The sequence below is a fragment of the Oncorhynchus gorbuscha genome, unplaced genomic scaffold (assembly GCF_021184085.1).
Source record: "Oncorhynchus gorbuscha isolate QuinsamMale2020 ecotype Even-year unplaced genomic scaffold, OgorEven_v1.0 Un_scaffold_6561, whole genome shotgun sequence".
Taxonomy (NCBI): domain Eukaryota; kingdom Metazoa; phylum Chordata; class Actinopteri; order Salmoniformes; family Salmonidae; genus Oncorhynchus; species Oncorhynchus gorbuscha.
The window spans coordinates 1-17,782 of NW_025750129.1; the positions used below are offsets into that span (position 1 = coordinate 1).

Consider the following 17,782-nt stretch of genomic DNA (forward strand, 5'->3'; position numbering starts at 1 on the left):
GACAAACAAACACACTAGGATTAGGCCCAGGTTGAGGTGAGTCCTGGACAAACAAACAAACACACTAGGATTAGACCAGGTTGATGTGAGTCCTGGACAAACAAACAAACACTAGGATTAGACCAGGTTGAGGTGAGTCCTGGACAAACAAACAAACACACTAGGATTAGACCAGGTTGAGGTGTCCTGGACAAACAAACACACTAGGATTAGACCAGGTTGAGGTGAGTCCTGGACAAACAAACAAACACACTAGGATTAGACCAGGTTGAGGTGAGTCCTGGACAAACAAACAAACACTAGGATTAGACCAGGTTGATGTGAGTCCTGGACAAACAAACACACTAGGATTAGACCAGGTTGAGGTGAGTCCTGGACAAACAAACACACTAGGATTAGACCAGGTTGAGGTGAGTCCTGGACAAACAAACACACACACTAGGATTAGACCAGGTTGATGGTGAGTCCTGGACAAACAAACACACTAGGATTAGACCAGGTTGAAGGTGAGTCCTGGACAAACAAACAAACACTAGGATTAGACCAGGTTGAGGTGAGTCCTGGACAAACAAACACACTAGGATTAGACCAGGTTGAGGAGTGAGTCCTGGACAAACAAACACACTAGGATTAGACCAGGTTGAGGTGAGTCCTGGACAAACAAACACACTAGGATTAAGACCAGGTTGAGGTGAGTCCTGGACAGGTTGGTGGAACAAACACACTAGGATTAGACCAGGTTGAGGTGAGTCCTGGACAAACAAACACACTAGGATTAGACCAGGTTGAGGTGAGTCCTGGACAAACAAACACACTAAGTTAGACCAGGTTGAGAGTGAGTCTGGACAAACAAACACACTAGGATTAGACCAGGTTGAGGTGAGTCCTGGACAAACAAACACACTAGGATTAGACCAGGTTGAGGTGAGTCCTGGACAAACAAACACACTAGGATTAGACCAGGTTGAGGTGAGTCCTGGACAAACAAACACACTAGGATTAGACCAGGTTGAGGTGAGTCCTGGACAAACACACGAGGATTAGAACAGGGTTGTGAGTACATGTCAATGTTTGTGCGAGTATTTATCATACCCGTTTTTCTCTCTCTCAAATTCCTCATGTGGCTCGTAGAGGGAGATGAAGAGAAGGCCCCAGCTGGTCCTCTGTACTGGGGGCAGTCTTTCTTGATGTGGGCGTGGCTTCCACACAGGAAGCAGCACCGTTTCTCTTCCTGTCTTCTCCAGTATTCACCCTGACGATGTTCCCTGCCCCCTTCCGCCCAGTCCCTCCTTCCCTCTGCTCGATCCTCCTGTTCACGGCGCTGCCTAGACCTGGAGAGGAGGAGGAGATTAACGCACACACGCTAACGGATTTGATTTAACTCCTGAGTTATTTAGGGGTTGACAGGAAGTTCATGTCTACCAGAGAAATGTTTGATTTCTCCTTTTCTGTCAGTTATGTCTAGACCAATACAAAGGACTCGTGGAAAAAGTCAGTCATGGAATAGAAACTTATCATAAACCCTTTACATTAAACTAAATAACTCCAAAACAATGGTGGTCCTTCTGCATTTTTTTGTATTATCACAAAATATATAAAAACAAACAAACAATATCAGTCACAAAATAATAACTTAGGTTTCTCAGGGAAAGTCCTGTACCTCAGGCATTTAAAAAAAACAGTCCCGGCCCAGAAAATGATTCAAGTGAACCTATTCGATCTCATGCGCACGCAATGTTCATCAATAAGCGGTGTGCAAAACCAGTCACACACAAACCATAGACGTTTGTTCCACACATCAATACAAATGATTAGGATTCACAATATATTATTCCCCAACAACTCCTACAGTGCAGACACACACACTTTTAAAGGTGTGAGTCAATCTGATCCGACAACAGAACTCCAGCAGAAAGAGATTTGCCTGTTACTGTAATCTATTTATTTATTGTAATCTATTTATTTATTATTGTAATCTGTTTATTTATTTATTATTGTAATCTGTTTATTTATTTATTATTGTAAATTTATTTATTTATTATTGTAATCTATTTATTATTGTAATCTGTTTATTTATTTGTTATTGTAATCTATGTATTATTGTAATCTATTTATTTATTTATTATTGTAATCTATTTATTTATTTATTATTGTAATCTATTTATTTATTTATTATTGTAATCTATTTATTTATTTATTTATTATTGTAATCTAATATTATTGTAATTTATTTATTTATTATTGTAATCTATGTATTTATTATTGTAATCTATGTATTTATTATCGTAATCTGTTTATTTATTATCGTAATCTGTTTATTTATTATCGTAATCTGTTTAGGAATGTTGGCCGCGTTATCACTTTGTTGAGGTATGAGGTACAGCGCACTTTAAAAAAAAGAAGAAGGTATGAACAAGCTTCAGAGCTGAGGGTTTGAAAACCTCTTTACGCACCACCGTCACCATTTTTATGCAGTTGATGAATTATAGGTGACGCGCAGTGCAGGGAGGAGACGCACCGAGGCCGTCACACACCCCTCTCCCCTGGAAAAAGCCAACCATTGCCATAAAAAAGGCAGATCTTGGTCTCCTCACTTCCCTCTCCAAGAAGATAACCATGACCAGCGCTCATCTCCTCCAATTCCTCAGCCGAGGGGGTAACACACTTTAAGGACAACGCGCATGTCTTCACCTGTGTCCTCCACACGAGGGCCCCATCTGATCCACAATCTTATTAGGTCCTTGCCATTTAGGGGCCAGCTTGGCCCAGAATAATTGTTCAGCTTTTGAATATGGCTAGCGCGTAGCCATACCCGATCACTGACCAGATACGACTTCTTATCATAGTTCCTCTTCTGCTTGAGACGAGCCTTGATCAGATTCTTTGAGACAAGAGCTCTCAAGTCGTGGAGATTGAATGATTGAATGCTATGACCAGGTAGTTTGAGTCTGGACTAAACAGTTGGGTCTGTAGCACCATGTCTAAGGGTTCTCTGAGGGGACGACTCCAGTGGACTCTTGCACAGCAGAATTCAGGGAAAAACTAAACCCGCAAAAGGTGCTTTTCCCATTATTGGAGATGGGTCCCTACATAGGTAACAATCATTGTCTTCAAGGTTTGATTCACATTCTCAATGAGGTTGGTCTGCGAGTGATAGAAGTTGACCATGGCCTGTCTCAGGTTCTCTCTTCGCCAGGTCTCCTCAAAAAGATCAGAGACGAATTTGGAACCTAGATCAGACAAGATCAGGCACTATCCAGCGAGTCAGGATCTCTATCGTGAGGATGTTAGAGACTGTGCTTTGACAGGCTACAGCAAGGACAAAGAGCTCCACCCGCTTGGAATAGTCAATCGACAAAAACAAGCATGTACACATTCCGATTCGAGCTTCAAGGAAATGAACACATTAAATCCACTCCTAACATTTCCCAAGGTTGTGTAATCGCGGTTTGCTGCAACTTGCCAGCAGTGTTTCGGCCTTCCGGTTTGTACATTTGACAAACTTGACAGTTTCAGATGTGACTTTATAAACTCAGCAAAAAAAAAGAAACGTCCCCTTTTCAGGACCCTGTCTTTCAAAGGAACCAGGAACGCACAATCCCTCCATCAGTGCTCAGACTGTCCGCAATAGGCTGAGAGAGGCTGGACTGAGGGCTTGTAGGCAGGTCCTCAACAGACATCACCCGCAACGTCGCCTATGGGCACAAACCCACATTTGCTGAACCAGACAGGACTGGCAAAAGGTGCTCTTCACTGACGAGTTACGGTTTTGGCTCACCAGGGGTGATGGTCAGATTCGCGTTTATCGTTGAAGGAATGACCGTTACACTGAGGCCTGTACTCTGGAGCGGGATCAATTTGGAGGTGGAGGGTCCGTCATGGTCTGGGGCGGTGTGTCACAGCATCATCGGGCTGAGCTTGTTGTCATTGCAGGCAGTCTCAACGCTGTGCGTTACGGGGAAGACGTCCTCCTCCCTTCGGCAGAAGTTGCTCTATTTCATGTTCACTGTCAGACCAGCTGCTCTTAGCTTGACAGTCCAACACTGTTTAAAGATAGAAAGACAGTGGTTGAGGGTCTGGCTGGGTGACTGGGTGACTTGGCTGTGGTTGAGGGTCTGGCTGGGTGACTTGGCTGTGGTTGAGGGTCTGGCTGGGTGACTTGGCTGTGGTTGAGGGTCTGGCTGGGTGACTTGGCTGTGGTTGAGGGTCTGGCTGGGTGACTTGGCTGTGGTTGAGGGTCTGGCTGGGTGACTTGGCTGTGGTTGAGGGTCTGGCTGGGTGACTTGGCTGTGGTTGAGGTCTGGCTGGGTGACTTGGCTGTGGTTGAGGGTCTGGCTGGGTGACTTGGCTGTGGTTGAGGGTCTGGCTGGGTGACTTGGCTGTGGTTGAGGTCTGGCTGGGTGACTTGGCTGTGGTTGAGGGTCTGGCTGGGTGACTTGGCTGTGGTTGAGGGTCTGGCTGGGTGACTTGGCTGTGGTTGAGGGTCTGGCTGGGTGACTTGGCTGTGGTTGAGGTCTGGCTGGGTGACTTGGCTGTGGTTGAGGGTCTGGCTGGGTGACTTGGCTGTGGTTGAGGGTCTGGCTGGGTGACTTGGCTGTGGTTGAGGGTCTGGCTGGGTGACTTGGCTGTGGTTGAGGGTCTGGCTGGGTGACTTGGCTGTGGTTGAGGTTCTGGCTGGGTGACTTGGCTGTGGTTGAGGGTCTGGCTGGGTGACTTGGCTGTGGTTGATGGTCTGGCTGGGTGACTGGGTGACTTGGCTGTGGTTGAGGGTCTGGCTGGGTGACTTGGCTGTGGTTGAGGGTCTGGCTGGGTGACTTGGCTGTGGTTGATGGTCTGGCTGGGTGACTTGGCTGTGGTTGATGGTCTGGCTGGGTGACTGGGTGACTTGGCTGTGGTTGATGGTCTGGCTGGGTGACTGGGTGACTTGGCTGTGGTTGAGGGTCTGGCTGGGTGACTTGGCTGTGGTTGAGGGTCTGGCTGGGTGACTTGGCTGTGGTTGAGGGTCTGGCTGGGTGACTTGGCTGTGGTTGAGGGTCTGGCTGGGTGACTTGGCTGTGGTTGATGGTCTGGCTGGGTGACTTGGCTGTGGTTGATGGTCTGGCTGGGTGACTTGGCTGTGGTTGAGGGTCTGGCTGGGTGACTTGGCTGTGGTTGAGGGTCTGGCTGGGTGACTTGGCTGTGGTTGATGGTCTGGCTGGGTGACTTGGCTGTGGTTGATGGTCTGGCTGGGTGACTTGGCTGTGGTTGATGGTCTGGCTGGGTGACTTGGCTGTGGTTGATGGTCTGGCTGGGTGACTTGGCTGTGGTTGATGGTCTGGCTGGGTGACTTGGCTGTGGTTGATGGTCTGGCTGGGTGACTTGGCTGTGGTTGATGGTCTGGCTGGGTGACTTGGCTGTGGTTGATGGTCTGGCTGGGTGACTTGGCTGTGGTTGATGGTCTGGCTGGGTGACTTGGCTGTGGTTGATGGTCTGGCTGGGTGACTTGGCTGTGGTTGATGGTCTGGCTGGGTGACTTGGCTGTGGTTGATGGTCTGGCTGGGTGACTTGGCTGTGGATGAGGGTCTGGCTGGGTGACTGGGTGACTGGGTGACTTGGCTGTGGTTGATGGTCTGGCTGGGTGACTGGGCTGTGGTTGAGGGTCTGGCTGGGTGACTGGGCTGTGGTTGATGGTCTGGCTGGGTGACTGGGCTGTGGTTGATGGTCTGGCTGGGTGACTGGGCTGTGGTTGAGGGTCTGGCTGGGTGACTGGGCTGTGGTTGAGGGTCTGGCTGGGTGACTGGGCTGTGGTTGATGGTCTGGCTGGGTGACTGGGCTGTGGTTGATGGTCTGGCTGGGTGACTGGGCTGTGGTTGATGGTCTGGCTGGGTGACTGGGCTGTGGTTGATGGTCTGGCTGGGTGACTGGGCTGTGGTTGATGGTCTGGCTGGGTGACTTGGCTGTGGTTGATGGTCTGGCTGGGTGACTGGGCTGTGGTTGATGGTCTGGCTGCTGTCCCAGTCGAACCAGTCCATCACCAGTGACGACTCATTCTCTGAGTTAACTGGCTAGTAGATGTTCTTCAAGATCAACTCAATGACTTTCTTCCCTTCTCAATGCAAGGTTTCCACCGTCTGCACAAGGAGTGGTAACTGTATGCAAAGTCTTAGATACACCCCCCCCCTGCACTGAATTCCTGGCTGTCTGCCAGATCAAGGTATGAACAACCTTCAGAGGGGAGGGGTTGAAATATTCCTCTCTCGCGCCACCATTTTGACCCAGCTGATACTGGCTATTGACGTGGAAATGAAACGGGAATCGCAGCGCTGGGAGGAGCTGCACAGAGATGATTTAGCCATAGATTTCATGGCTGTCAAAAACAAACAAACACACGGGTATACACCCATATACATGCTTACGCAACGCAACACATTCTTACTTCCTGCGCATGGGGCAGTCTTTCATGAAGTGTCCGATCTTGCCACATATCCTGCAGCAGCGGTCGTTAGGAGCCAGCTGTCCCTCAGTCAGCACCTCAGGATCAAAGAAGAACTCCTGAGAGGAACAATATTAATGTTATATATTATTATAATACATCATTATATACTACTACTGCTGAGAGGAACAATATTAATGTTATATATTATTATAATACATCGTTATATACTACTACTGCTGAGAGGAACAATATTAATGTTATATATTATTATAATACATCATTATATACTACTACTACTGAGAGGAACAATATTAATGTTATATATTATTATATACTACTGCTGAGAGGAACAATATTAATGTTATATATTATTATAATACATCATTATATACTACTACTGCTGAGAGGAACAATATTAATGTTATATATTATTATAATACATCATTATATACTACTACTGCTGAGAGGAACAATATTAATGTTAAATATTATTATAATACATCATTATATACTACTACTACTGAGAGGAACAATATTAATGTTATATATCATTATATACTACTACTGCTGAGAGGAACAATATTAATGTTATATATTATTATAATACATCATTATATACTACTACTGCTGAGATAGTAGTATAGGTAGTGAATACTAACCATCGGACTAGTGTACTCAGGAGGGTAGGTAGTGAATACTAACCATCGGACTAGTGTACTCAGGAGGGTAGGTAGTGAATACTAACCATCGGACTAGTGTACTCAGGAGGGTAGGTAGTGAATACTAACCATCGGCCTAGTGTACTCAGGAGGTAGGTAGTGAATACTAACCATCGGACTAGTGTACTCAGGAGGGTAGGTAGTGAATACTAACCATCGGACTAGTGTACTCAGGAGGGTAGGTAGTGAATACTAACCATCGGACTAGTGTACTCAGAAGGGTAGGTAGTGAATACTAACCATCGGACTAGTGTACTCAGGAGGGTAGGTAGTGAATACTAACCATCGGACTAGTGTACTCAGAGGGTAGGTAGTGAATACTAACCATCGGACTAGTGTACTCAGGAGGGTAGGTAGTGAATACTAACCATCGGACTAGTGTACTCAGGAGGGTAGGTAGTGAATACTAACCATCGGACTAGTGTACTCAGGAGGGTAGGTAGTGAATACTAACCATCGGACTAGTGTACTCAGGAGGGTAGGTAGTGAATACTAAATCCATCGGACTAGTGTACTCAGGAGGGTAGGTAGTGAATACTAACCATCGGACTAGTGTACTCAGGAGGGTAGGTAGTGAATACTAACCATCGGACTAGTGTACTCAGGAGGGTAGGTAGTGAATACTAACCATCGGACTAGTGTACTCAGGAGGGTAGGTAGTGAATACTAACCATCGGACTAGTGTACTCAGGAGGGTAGGTAGTGAATACTAACCATCGGACTAGTGTACTCAGGAGGGTAGGCTTTGACTGTTGTTCCAAACACACTTCTGCCATTGATGAAAGCCTTCATGATGAAGTTGGTCACTGTGTGAGAGAGAAAGAGAGAGAGGACAGAGTGGGAGAGAGCAGAGAGAGAGGACAGAGTGGGAGAGAGCAGAGAGAGAGGACAGAGTGGGAGAGAGCAGAGAGAGAGGACAGAGTGGGAGAGAGCAGAGAGAGAGGACAGAGTGGGAGAGAGAAAGAGAGAGAGGACAGAGTGGGAGAGAGCAGAGAGAGAGGACAGAGTGGGAGAGAGAAAGAGAGAGAGGACAGAGTGGGAGAGAGCAGAGAGAGAGGACAGAGTGGGAGAGAGCAGAGAGAGAGGACAGAGTGGGAGAGAGAAAGAGAGAGAGGACAGAGTGGGAGAGAGCAGAGAGAGAGGACAGAGTGGGAGAGAGCAGAGAGGACAGAGTGGGAGAGAGCAGAGAGAGAGGACAGAGTGGGAGAGAGCAGAGAGAGAGGGACAGAGTGGGAGAGAGCAGAGAGAGACAGAGTGGGAGAGAGCAGAGAGAGAGGACAGAGTGGGAGAGAGCAGAGAGAGAGGACAGAGTGGGAGAGAGCAGAGAGAGAGGACAGAGTGGGAGAGAGCAGAGAGAGGCAGGAGAGAAGTGAATGAAAAGGAGGATGATGCTATGAGAGAAAGACAGTAAGATAAGAGATACCTACTTCTCCTGGACAGGCCAGCTCCCAGGTTATGGTTCAGGTCAAAAGGATCTGGAGAGAAAAACATCAGATCAGATAACTAGATCCCTGGTTCACAACCCTCCCTGGAGAGCTGCAGGACGTGCAGGCTTTTACTACAACCTAGCAGTGTTAAACCCCCAAACTGTTTATGATAAAATGAAACTACCGCCTGTACCAAAGCTCCCCTCAACGTTTACAACCCTCGACCAATAGCTGCCCTCAATCCTCAATGTTTACAACCCTCGACCAATAGCTGCCCTCAATCCTCACCGTTTACAACCCTCGACCAATAGCTGCCCTCAATCCTCGACCAATACCTGCCCTCAATCCCCTCAACGTTTACAACCCTCGACCAATACCTGCCCTCAATCCCCTCAACGTTTACAACCCTCGACCAATAGCTCCCCTAAATCCCCTCAACGGTCACGATCCTCGAGAAGAAATAAAGTCAAAGAATCCCTATAAATGAAGTCAAGAATCCCTATAAATGAAGTCAAGAATCCCTATAAATGAAGTCAAGAAAGGTGTCCAGAACAGGGTTTGCAGAAGAGACGTAGTCGCCGTTACGGCCCGTTGGTAGGAGTAAATCAAGTCTGGTACTGACCCTCGATGACGATGTACTTAGAGGTCCACTGCTTGTTGAAGGTGGTGAGAGCTGCTCTCTGTCTGATGGAGATAACGTGTTCTCTGAAGTCAAAGGTCTCGGTGTAGAACTGCAGCAGGCCCAGCCACAGAGCACCTACAGACTCCAGGTTCTTCTGCTGCCAGCGCTCAGGCTAGAGAGAGAGGTCAAAGGTCTCAGTGCAGGCGAGACACACACACACCACAGCTGATGCCTTATAGAGGACTCACCAGTTTATCCAGATCATCGTAGAAGTAGACATTCCATCCATCTACCAAAATCTCAGGCTTCTTCTCCCTCGTCATAAATCTATCGACACACACACACACACACACACACACACACACACACACACACACACACACACACACACACACACACACACACACACACACACACACACACACACACACACACACACACACACACACACACACACACACACACACACACACACACCAGATCTTAGCGATGAGAAATCCAGATTCAGTCAGCAAATCTCCCAAAATATCATTGGACTCACGGCCAGACTGCTCACAACTCAATCAATCAATCAATCAATCAAATGTATTTATATAGCCCATCAGCTGATATCTGCTCACAACTGTACTCATTGGCCCGGAGTCAGACAGATTCACTTCAGTTACCTCCTGTAGTACAGGTATAACAGGTGGGTTCCTCTCCGTCTAACCTCCTGTAGTACAGGTGGGTTCCTCTCTGTCTAACCTCCTGTAGTACAGGTGGGTTCCTCTCTGTCTAACCTCCTGTAGTACAGGTGGGTTCCTCTCTGTCTAACCTCCTGTAGTACAGGTGGGTTCCTCTGTCTAACCTCCTGTAGTACAGGTGGGTTCCTCTGTCTAACCTCCTGTAGTACAGGTGGGTTCCTCTGTCTAACCTCCTGTAGTACAGGTATAACAGGTGGGTTCCTCTGTCTAACCTCCTGTAGTACAGGTATAACAGGTGGGTTCCTCTGTCTAACCTCCTGTAGTACAGGTATAACAGGTGGGTTCCTCTGTCTAACCTCCTGTAGTACAGGTATAACAGGTGGGTTCCTCTGTCTAACCTCCTGTAGTACAGGTATAACAGGTGGGTTCCTCTGTCTAACCTCCTGTAGTACAGGTATAACAGGTGGGTTCCTCTGTCTAACCTCCTGTAGTACAGGTATAACAGGTGGGTTCCTCTGTCTAACCTCCTGTAGTACAGGTGGGTTCCTCTGTCTAACCTCCTGTAGTACAGGTGGGTTCCTCTGTCTAACCTCCTGTAGTACAGGTATAACAGGTGGGTTCCTCTATCTAACCTCCTGTAGTACAGGTATAGCAGGTGGGTTCCTCTGTCTAACCTCCTGTAGTACAGGTGGGTTCCTCTCTGTCTAACCTCCTGTAGTACAGGTGGGTTCCTCTCTGTCTAACCTCCTGTAGTACAGGTGGGTTCCTCTGTCTAACCTCCTGTAGTACAGGTGGGTTCCTCTGTCTAACCTCCTGTAGTACAGGTATAACAGGTGGGTTCCTCTGTCTAACCTCCTGTAGTACAGGTATAACAGGTGGGTTCCTCTGTCTAACCTCCTGTAGTACAGGTATAACAGGTGGGTTCCTCTGTCTAACCTCCTGTAGTACAGGTATAGCAGGTGGGTTCCTCTGTCTAACCTCCTGTAGTACAGGTGGGTTCCTCTGTCTAACCTCCTGTAGTACAGGTATAACAGGTGGGTTCCTCTGTCTAACCTCCTGTAGTACAGATGGGTTCCTCTGTCTAACCTCCTGTAGTACAGGTGGGTTCCTCTGTCTAACCTCCTGTAGTACAGGTGGGTTCCTCTGTCTAACCTCCTGTAGTACAGGTGGGTTCCTCTGTCTAACCTCCTGTAGTACAGGTGGGTTCCTCTGTCTAACCTCCTGTAGTACAGGTGGGTTCCTCTGTCTAACCTCCTGTAGTACAGGTATAACAGGTGGGTTCCTCTGTCTTACCTCCTGTAGTACAGGTGGGTTCCTCTGTCTAACCTCCTGTAGTACAGGTGGGTTCCTCTGTCTTACCTCCTGTAGTACAGGTATAACAGGTGGGTTCCTCTGTCTAACCTCCTGTAGTACAGGTATAACAGGTGGGTTCCTCTGTCTAACCTCCTGTAGTACAGGTGGGTTCCTCTGTCTAACCTCCTGTAGTACAGGTATAACAGGTGGGTTTCTCTGTCTTACCTCCTGTAGTACAGGTGGGTTCCTCTGTCTAACCTCCTGTAGTACAGGTATAACAGGTGGGTTCCTCTGTCTTACCTCCTGTAGTACAGGTATAACAGGTGGGTTCCTCTGTTGCAGGTAGAATAGCACCATCAGGGTGAAGCCGTAGGACGACAGACTTCCTCGAGACGCATCACCGATATCACACAACTATAGCAGGGGACAACATGGATATTAAAACATCCCCTTTAACTAGACCAGGGGACAACATGGATATTAAAACATCCCCTTTAACTAGACCAGGGAACAACAGATATTAAAACATCCCCTTTAACTGGACCAGGGGACAACAGATATTAAAACATCCCCTTTAACTAGACCAGGGGACAACATATATTAAAACATCCCCTTTAACTAGACCTGGGGACAACAGATATTAAAACATCCCCTTTAACTAGACCAGGGGACAACAGATAATAAAACATCCCCTTTAACTAGACCAGGGGACAACAGATATTAAAACATCCCCTTTAACTAGACCTGGGGACAACAGATATTAAAACATCCCCTTTAACTAGACCAGGGGACAACAGGATATAGAGTATTCTCCCCAATATCTATATCATCAGCTGTTCATCAGGTTAAACTCCTAGGAAGTTGATCACCATCAAAACCTTTCAGTGGGTTGTGTGACTATCTCATCTCAGCTGTAAACTGGTGAGACATACCTGGCAAACACCTTCGTGACATAACACAGCATCTTGACTCGGGGTCGATGGCAGCGCACGCGCCAACAGACGCGTGTTGTGTAAGGGGCCTGATAGCCAAGAGAGAGAATTATTATTATTATTATTTTTAAAGGGTTCAGTCACTGCTTCCTGCTCCCACATGACCAACCAGGTGTGCGTTCCTCTCACCAGCGTGTTGTAGAGACTGATGTCTCCCTCCAGGCCGGTCCTGGCGTGGTAGAACTTAACGATGGGGACCTTAGCCGTGGTGATGGGGAGGATGTTCCTCAGACCTGGGGCCACAGGGACATGTCAGATACAGCCTCCCACATCGACACGGGCTTACAGATACACACCTGGTGCACAGTACAGCAGTACAAGGGGACTATATGAATAATTCATACTCTACATTATCACAGGGCCGTGTCCAGACGCTGACCAATACTCTACATTATCACAGGGTTCAGACACTGACCCATAGTCTACATTATCACAGGGTCGTGTCCAGACGCTGTCCAATACGCTACATTATCACAGGGTCCAGACGCTAACCCATATTCTACATTATCACAGGGTCCAGACACTGACCCATAGTCTACATTATCACAGGGTCGTGTCCAGACGCTGACCAATACTCTACATTATCACAGGGTCCAGACGCTAACCCATATTCTACATTATCACAGGGTCCAGACACTGACCAATACTCTACATTATCACAGGGTCGTGTCCAGACACAGACCCCATATTCTACATTATCACAGGGTCCAGACGCTGACCCATACTCTACATTATCACAGGGTCCAGACACAGACCCATACTCTACATTATCACAGGGTTATGACACTGACCCCATACTCTACATTATCACAGGGTTCAGACACAGACCAATACTCTACATTATCACATGGTTCAGGCACTGACCCATACTCTACATTATCACAGGGTTATGACACTGACCCCATACTCTACATTATCACAGGGTTCAGACACAGACCAATACTCTACATTATCACATGGTTCAGGCACTGACCCATACTCTACATTATCACAGGGTCCAGACACTGACCTGGGTGTTTCCTCAGGAGTCTGGCCAGAGACTCTATAATGCTGATACAGTCCAGACCCTGCAGGAGACAAAACCTGTTTTGAACCAAATCATTTCTGCAGAAGAGGTTTGTTTACAGCACATGTCAAACTCATTCCACAGAGGGCCAAGTGTCTGCAGGTTTTCACTCCTCCCTTCTACTTGATTGATGAATTAAGGTCACTAATAACTAAGGAACTCCCCTCACCTGGTTGTCTAAGTCTTAACTGCAAGGAAAAAACCTGCAGACACTAGGCCCTCCGTGGAAAGAATTTGACACCCCTGGTTTATAGGATTTACAGTGGTTTATCAATAGAGACTATGGTTGTCTTGATGTGAGTGAGTAAGAGAGCAATAATTGCTTTGGATAAAAGTGTCTGCTAATATAGTATATTATATGAGAGGCAGAGCGAGAGAGAGAAGAGAGGCAGAGCGAGAGAGAGAAGAGAGGCAGAGCGAGAGAGAGAAGAGAGGCAGAGCGAGCGAGAGAGAGAGAAGAGAGGCAGAGCGAGAGAGAGAGAGAGAAGAGAGGCAGAGCGAGAGAGAGAAGAGAGGCAGAGCGAGAAGAGAAGATACAATAGATTACTTCAGCGGTCTCCTGTCCGTCCAGCACCATACAGATGTCCAGGTCACTCTGCTTGAAGCCGAAGCCGTTCTTAGACGAACCAAACAGCCTCAGTCTGGCACCTGTCAATCAATCAATCAATCACTAGTCAGTGTAAGTCTGGAACCTGTTAATCAATCACTAGTCAGTGTAAGTCTAGAACCTGTTAATCAATCACTAGTCAGTGTAAGTCTGGAACCTGTTAATCAATCACTAGTCAGCGTAAGTCTGGAACCTGTTAATCAATCACTAGTCAGTGTAAGTCTGGAACCTGTTAATCAATCACTAGTCAGTGTAAGTCTGGAACCTGTTAATCAATCAATCACTAGTCAGTATAAGTCTGGAACCTGTTAATCAATCACTAGTCAGTGTAAGTCTGGAACCTGTTAATCAATCACTAGTCAGCGTAAGTCTGGAACCTGTTAATCAATCAATCACTAGTCAGTGTAAGTCTAGAACCTGTTAATCAATCACTAGTCAGTATAAGTCTGGAACCTGTTAATCAATCACTAGTCAGTGTAAGTCTGGAACCTGTTAATCAATCACTAGTCAGTGTAAGTCTGGAACAAACAGCTATAAAACAAATCCTCTTAACATCGGCTACCACATCGAGTGGAAATTTCTCCACTTCTTCTATGGACAAAGCTTTCCTTCCTTCCTTCCTTCCTTCCTTCCTTCCTTCCTTCCTTCCTTCCCTTTCCTTTGTCCTATCCGGTGTCCTGTGTGAATTTAAGAATGCTCTCTCTAATTCTCTCTCTCCAGGAGGATCTGAGCCCTAGGACCATGCCTCAGGACTACCTGGCATGATGACTCCTTGCTGTCCCCAGTCCACCTAGCCATTCTGCTGCTCCAGTTTCAACTGTTCTGCCTGTGATTATTATTATTTGACCATGCTGGTCATTTATGAACATTTGGCAATGTTCAAATCAAATGTATTTATATAGCCCTTCGTACATCAGCTGATATCTCAAAGTGCTGTACAGAAACCCAGCCTAAAACCCCAAACAGCAAACAATGCAGGTGTAAAAAGCACGGTGGCTAGGAAAACTCCTAGAAAGGCCAAAACCTAGGAAGAAACCTAGAGAGGAACCAGGCTATGTGGGGTGGCCAGTCCTCTTCTGGCTGTGCCCGGGTGGAGATTATAAACCTAGAGAGGAACCAGGCACAGCCAGAAGAGGAACAATGTGCTGTCTCACCTGTGAACTGTCGTTTGACGAAGCTCTCCAGGTCCTGCAGGATGTGTTCTCTCACTCCCAGCTCCACATCATCTGGAGCAAAGTCTCCTGGGAAATTCAGTAAATTATAGCTGGAATGGTACATACAACGAGACAGAACACATCATTTGAAGAGCAGGTCACACACACACACACACACACACACACACACACACACACACACACACACACACACACACACACACACACACACACACACACACACACACACACACACACACACACACACACACACACACACACACACACACACACACACACACACACACACTTACGGTAACACTGCTGGCAGACTGTGTTGAGTGTTTTGAGGAAGGCAGGTGTCATGGGAGGGAGAGGGGCTAGCTGAACCCTCTGGAAGTCTTCAGGACAGTCTTTCTTTAGATGGCCGTCCCGCTTACACACACTACACACCACTGTATGGGACTGACACACAAACACAGGGTTAGAGACTGACACACACACAGGGTTAGAGACCGACACACACACACACACAGGGTTAGAGACCGACACACACACACACACACACAGGGTTAGAGACCGACACACACACACACACACAGGGTTAGAGACCGACACACACACAGGGTTAGAGACCGACACACACAGGGTTAGAGACCGACACACACAGGGTTAGAGACCGACACACACAGGGTTAGAGACTGACACACACAGGGTTAGAGACTGACACACACAGGGTTAGAGACTGACACACACACACAGGGTTAGAGACAGACAGACACACACACAGGGTTAGAGACTGACACACACACACACAGGGTTAGAGACTGACACACAAACACACAGGGTTAGAGACTGACACACAAACACACAGGGTTAGAGACTGACACACAAACACACAGGGTTAGAGACTGACACACAAACACACAGGGTTAGAGACTGACACACACAGGGTTAGAGACTGACACACACAGGGTTAGAGACTGACACACACAGGGTTAGAGACTGACACACACAGGGTTAGAGACTGACACACACAGGGTTAGAGACTGACACACACAGGGTTAGAGACTGACACACACAGGGTTAGAGACTGACACACACGGGGTTAGAGACTGACACACACGGGGTTAGAGACTGACACACACAGGGTTAGAGACTGACACACACAGGGTTAGAGACTGACACACACAGGGTTAGAGACTGACAGTGCAGATCTGATCTACTACTGACGACAGGGGAGAAATGATTAGGAGTATTGATCTAGGATCAGGTCATAAAGAGTCTCAGTAGGAGTATTGATCTAGGATCAGGTCAGAGTCTCAGTAGGAGTACTGACCTAGGATCAGGTCAGAGTCTCAGTAGGAGTGGTGATCTAGGATCAGGTCATAGAGTCTCAGTAGGAGTATTGATCTAGGATCAGGTCATAAAGAGTCTCAGTAGGAGTGGTGATCTAGGATCAGGTCATAAAGAGTCTCAGTAGGAGCGGTGATCTAGGATCAGGTCATAAAGAGTCTCAGTAGGAGTACTGATCTAGGATCAGGTCATAAAGAGTCTCAGTAGGAGTGGTGATCTAGGATCAGGTCATAAAGAGTCTCAGTAGGAGCGGTGATCTAGGATCAGGTCATAAAGAGTCTCAGTAGGAGTACTGATCTAGGATCAGGTCATAAAGAGTCTCAGTAGGAGTACTGATCTAGGATCAGGTCATAAAGAGTCTCAGTAGGAGTGGTGATCTAGGATCAGGTCATAAAGAGTCTCAGTAGGAGTACTGATCTAGGATCAGGTCATAAAGAGTCTCAGTAGGAGCGGTGATCTAGGATCAGGTCATAAAGAGTCTCAGTAGGAGTGCTGATCTAGGATCAGGTTATAAAGAGTCTCAGTAGGAGTACTGATCTAGGATCAGGTTATAAAGAGTCTCAGTAGGAGTACTGATCTAGGATCAGGTCATAAAGAGTCTCAGTAGGAGTGCTGATCTAGGATCAGGTTATAAAGAGTCTCAGTAGGAGTACTGATCTAGGATCAGGTCATAAAGAGTCTCAGTAGGAGTGGTGATCTAGGATCAGGTCATAAAGAGCCTCAGTAGGAGTGGTGATCTAGGATCAGGTCATAAAGAGTCTCAGTAGGAGTGCTGATCTAGGATCAGGTTATAAAGAGTCTCAGTAGGAGTGCTGATCTAGGATTAGATGCACTATTGTTAAGTGACTGTCCCACTGGATGTCATAAGGTGAATGCACCAATTTGTAAGTCGCTCTGGATAAGAGCGTCTGCTAAATGACTTAAATGTAAATGTAATGTAAATGGATCAGGTTATAAAGAGTCTCAGTAGGAGTACTGATCTAGGATCAGATCATAAAGAGTCTCAGTAGGAGTGGTGATCTAGGATCAGGTTATATACAGAACTTATATTACATCAAATAAGCCACACGTAGCAAATAAACCACTACATTTTCATTATAAGCCACACGTAGCAAATAAACCACTACATTTTCATTATAAGCCACACGTAGCAAATAAACCACTACATTTTCATTATAAGCCACACGTAGAAAATAAACCACTACTTTTCATTATAAGCCACACGTAGCAAATAAACCACTACGTTTTCATTATAAGCCACATCAATGTGGCAATAAACCACTACTTTTCATTATAAGCCACACGTAGCAAATAAACCACTACGTTTTCATTATAAGCCACACGTAGCAAATAAACCACTACATTTTCATTATAAGCCACACGTAGCAAATAAACCACTACATTTTCATTATAAGCCACACGTAGCAAATAAACCACTACATTTTCAT

The 17,782-nt window shown here is 46.6% G+C and overlaps 1 protein-coding gene across 1 annotated transcript; it reads right to left on the reverse strand.

The window, feature by feature from the left end:
• Nucleotides 1-851: 851 nt before the first annotated feature.
• On the reverse strand, nucleotides 852-15,464 carry LOC124029490 (terminal uridylyltransferase 7-like; the record flags this gene model as incomplete). The annotated part of the gene is made up of 13 exons (XM_046341183.1): nucleotides 852-1,021; nucleotides 1,093-1,331; nucleotides 6,416-6,531; nucleotides 7,849-7,940; nucleotides 8,562-8,609; nucleotides 9,184-9,355; nucleotides 9,432-9,510; nucleotides 12,092-12,180; nucleotides 12,236-12,384; nucleotides 13,161-13,218; nucleotides 13,765-13,865; nucleotides 14,979-15,065; nucleotides 15,293-15,464. Coding segments are annotated over 13 exons (1,572 nt in total), but the record flags the coding sequence as incomplete, so codon positions are not given.
• Between the last annotated feature and the right edge of the window lie 2,318 nt (nucleotides 15,465-17,782).